General features: G+C 74.6%; 1 protein-coding gene across 1 annotated transcript in view; it reads left to right on the top strand.

Annotated features, from left to right (window-relative positions):
* Nucleotides 1–2,221, top strand: part of CDC16 (cell division cycle 16) — an 8,625-nt gene that overhangs the window by 5,216 nt on the left and 1,188 nt on the right. The window contains exons 4-7 of the mRNA XM_012734867.1: nucleotides 7–93; nucleotides 522–560; nucleotides 788–928; nucleotides 1,991–2,150. Coding sequence (XP_012590321.1) covers nucleotides 7–93; nucleotides 522–560; nucleotides 788–928; nucleotides 1,991–2,150 — 427 coding nt within the window. The remainder of the gene's footprint in view (nucleotides 1–6; nucleotides 94–521; nucleotides 561–787; nucleotides 929–1,990; nucleotides 2,151–2,221) is intronic.

The raw sequence follows: 2,221 nt of genomic DNA, 5'->3' as shown, positions 1-2,221 counted from the left end.
CCCCAGGACATCTACTGGCTGGCCCAGTGTCTCTACCTGACCGCGCAGTACCACCGGGCGGCTCACGCGCTCCGCTCGCGCAGGCTCGACAAAGTGAGTGGCCCGGCGTGTCCTGCCGACCGGGCAGGGACTTCTCACCCTGACCGCGCCCCCTCCGGGCTCTGCCCCCCAGAGGCAGCCAGCTGGGTGCCAGCTCCCGCTTCCAGGCCGGCACCCGGGGCTGGCCCGGCAGCGGCCGCGATCCTCCACCGTGGCGCCAGACCAGCGTGTGCGTGGCCCCGGGCCCGGTCTCTCCCCCCACCCTCGAGGCACTTGCCCTGTCTCGGGGGCACCCAGCCGACTGAGCCGGCACCGGCCCTCTCGGCCCTGCCCCTCCCCCACGTGTCCGCACCCGTGGACGGCAGGGGCGCGAGGGACGTGGGCGGCTAGGGCCTGCGCCCCAGCGGAGGCCCCGGGAGGCGCCGCCAGGGTGGGTCCCTGGTTCCGTCCTTGTTCCTGACCGCTGCGCCGCTGTCTTCCAGCTGTACGAAGCCTGCCGCTACCTCGCCGCCCGATGCCACGTGAGTGCGCTTCCCGCTTCGGCCTGGCGGGCGTCCGGCCGTGGCGGTCTGGGTCCGTGTTGGCGGCACTGCTGGGGCTGCGGCCCAGCAGGGGACGCGCGTCGGTGCCGCGTGCCGGAGCCGCTCTCCCCCGCGAGAGCCCCGGTGTCTCCCGCGGGGGCCCCGCCTGGGCGTCCAGGGGCACGGCGCCGCTGCCCGAGCCCGGCTCATGGGCCTCTGCCCCGCAGTATGCCGCCAAGGAGCACCAGCAGGCCCTGGACATCCTGGACATGGAGGAGCCCATCAACAAGCGGCTGTTCGAGAAGCGCGTGAGGGACGACAGCGGCCCCAAGGAGCCGCGCGCCGACTGGGAGGTGTCGCCGTCCTCGGTGAGCCCCGCTTCGCCAGAGGGAGGGTGCCGGGCGGGTGCCTGCGGCCTGTGTCCCCCGGATCCGGGAGGGGCCTCCCGGGGTGCAGGAGTGCGTCCCCACACTCGGTGCAGCCGTCGCAGCCCTGCGGCCAGGGAGAGACCCAGGGCGCACAGACCCTGTCTCCCCGCTGCCCCGCAGCCGTGCGCCTCGGTGGGGCCGACTGCTCTGCCCCGTCTCTGGCCTGCACCCCGGTTCTCATGCGCGTAAGTAAGTGGGTGAGGCCTTAAAAGCCCCGGAGGCCGTGGCGGCTGCCCCCGGCCCGGGCGTGGACGTGCTGCGGGGCCTCCTGCTCCGCTGGCCCTGCCGGCCTGGTCTCCTCGGCAGGGGATGGAGCTGCACCGTGCTGTGCCGCAGCCCCACGCCCCCAGGCCCCGCTAGCTCTTGAGGAGCCCCGCCGGCGGGCCCCTGGCGTGCGCTTGAAGGCCGGTGGTCTCGCCGCTGCGGCGCATCAGGTCTCTGTCGGCCGTCGGCGTAGTGGTCAGCTGACCTCTGACCCCTCGCCGCCCCGAGAGGCCAGTCTGCGCGGAGCCTGGCCTGCTCCTGCGCTCGGGCCTCTGGCTGGCCGTGCCGTGCGGGGCCACCGCGATGGCCGTCGTGTGCTGGCTGCCTTTCCGCGGCTCCTCATGCTGGGCGGGTCCGAGCCTCGGACCCGGCTGGGTCGCCTGCGCCCTCCGGTCAGTGCCGGCGGTGCCGCCCCGCCTCGGGGAGGGGACCGAGGGCGTGGGGGTCGGGTCGCTTGGCCGGGGCCCCAGGTGTCAGTCTGCCCAGCTCCGAAGGCCGTGGCCTGTGGGCTGCGCCGCCCTGCGGCCAGTTCCCGGGTGGCCGCGGCCCCGTGCTGGTGCGGGCCTTCGGCAGACGTGTGCTCTGTGCCCCAGTGGAGCTGCTGAGGCGGGGGTGGGGCTTGCCCCGCCCCTCTGGCTGTCGGGCAGCGCCAGCGGCCGCACACCCAGCTGGGCCTCGCGACGGGACTCGGCGGCGGCCGGCCGAGGTGCCCCGGCGCGTGACCCGGCGTGTGCGCAGATCCAGAGCTCCATCTGCCTCCTGCGGGGGAAGATCTACGACGCACTGGACAACAGGGCCCTCGCCGCCTGCAGCTACAAGGAGGCGCTCAGGCTGGACGTGTGCTGCTTCGAGGCCTTTGACCTTCTGACGTCGCACCACATGCTGACGGCCCAGGAAGGTGGGAGCCGGGGTTGTGTCCGACAGTTGGCGCGGCCGGGATGGGTCGTGCGGCCAGCGCAGGCTGCTGCG

The sequence above is a fragment of the Condylura cristata genome, unplaced genomic scaffold (genome assembly GCF_000260355.1).
Source record: "Condylura cristata isolate star-nosed mole 26May11 unplaced genomic scaffold, ConCri1.0 scaffold00081, whole genome shotgun sequence".
Taxonomy (NCBI): domain Eukaryota; kingdom Metazoa; phylum Chordata; class Mammalia; order Eulipotyphla; family Talpidae; genus Condylura; species Condylura cristata.
This window is presented reverse-complemented; position numbering and strand designations above follow the sequence as displayed.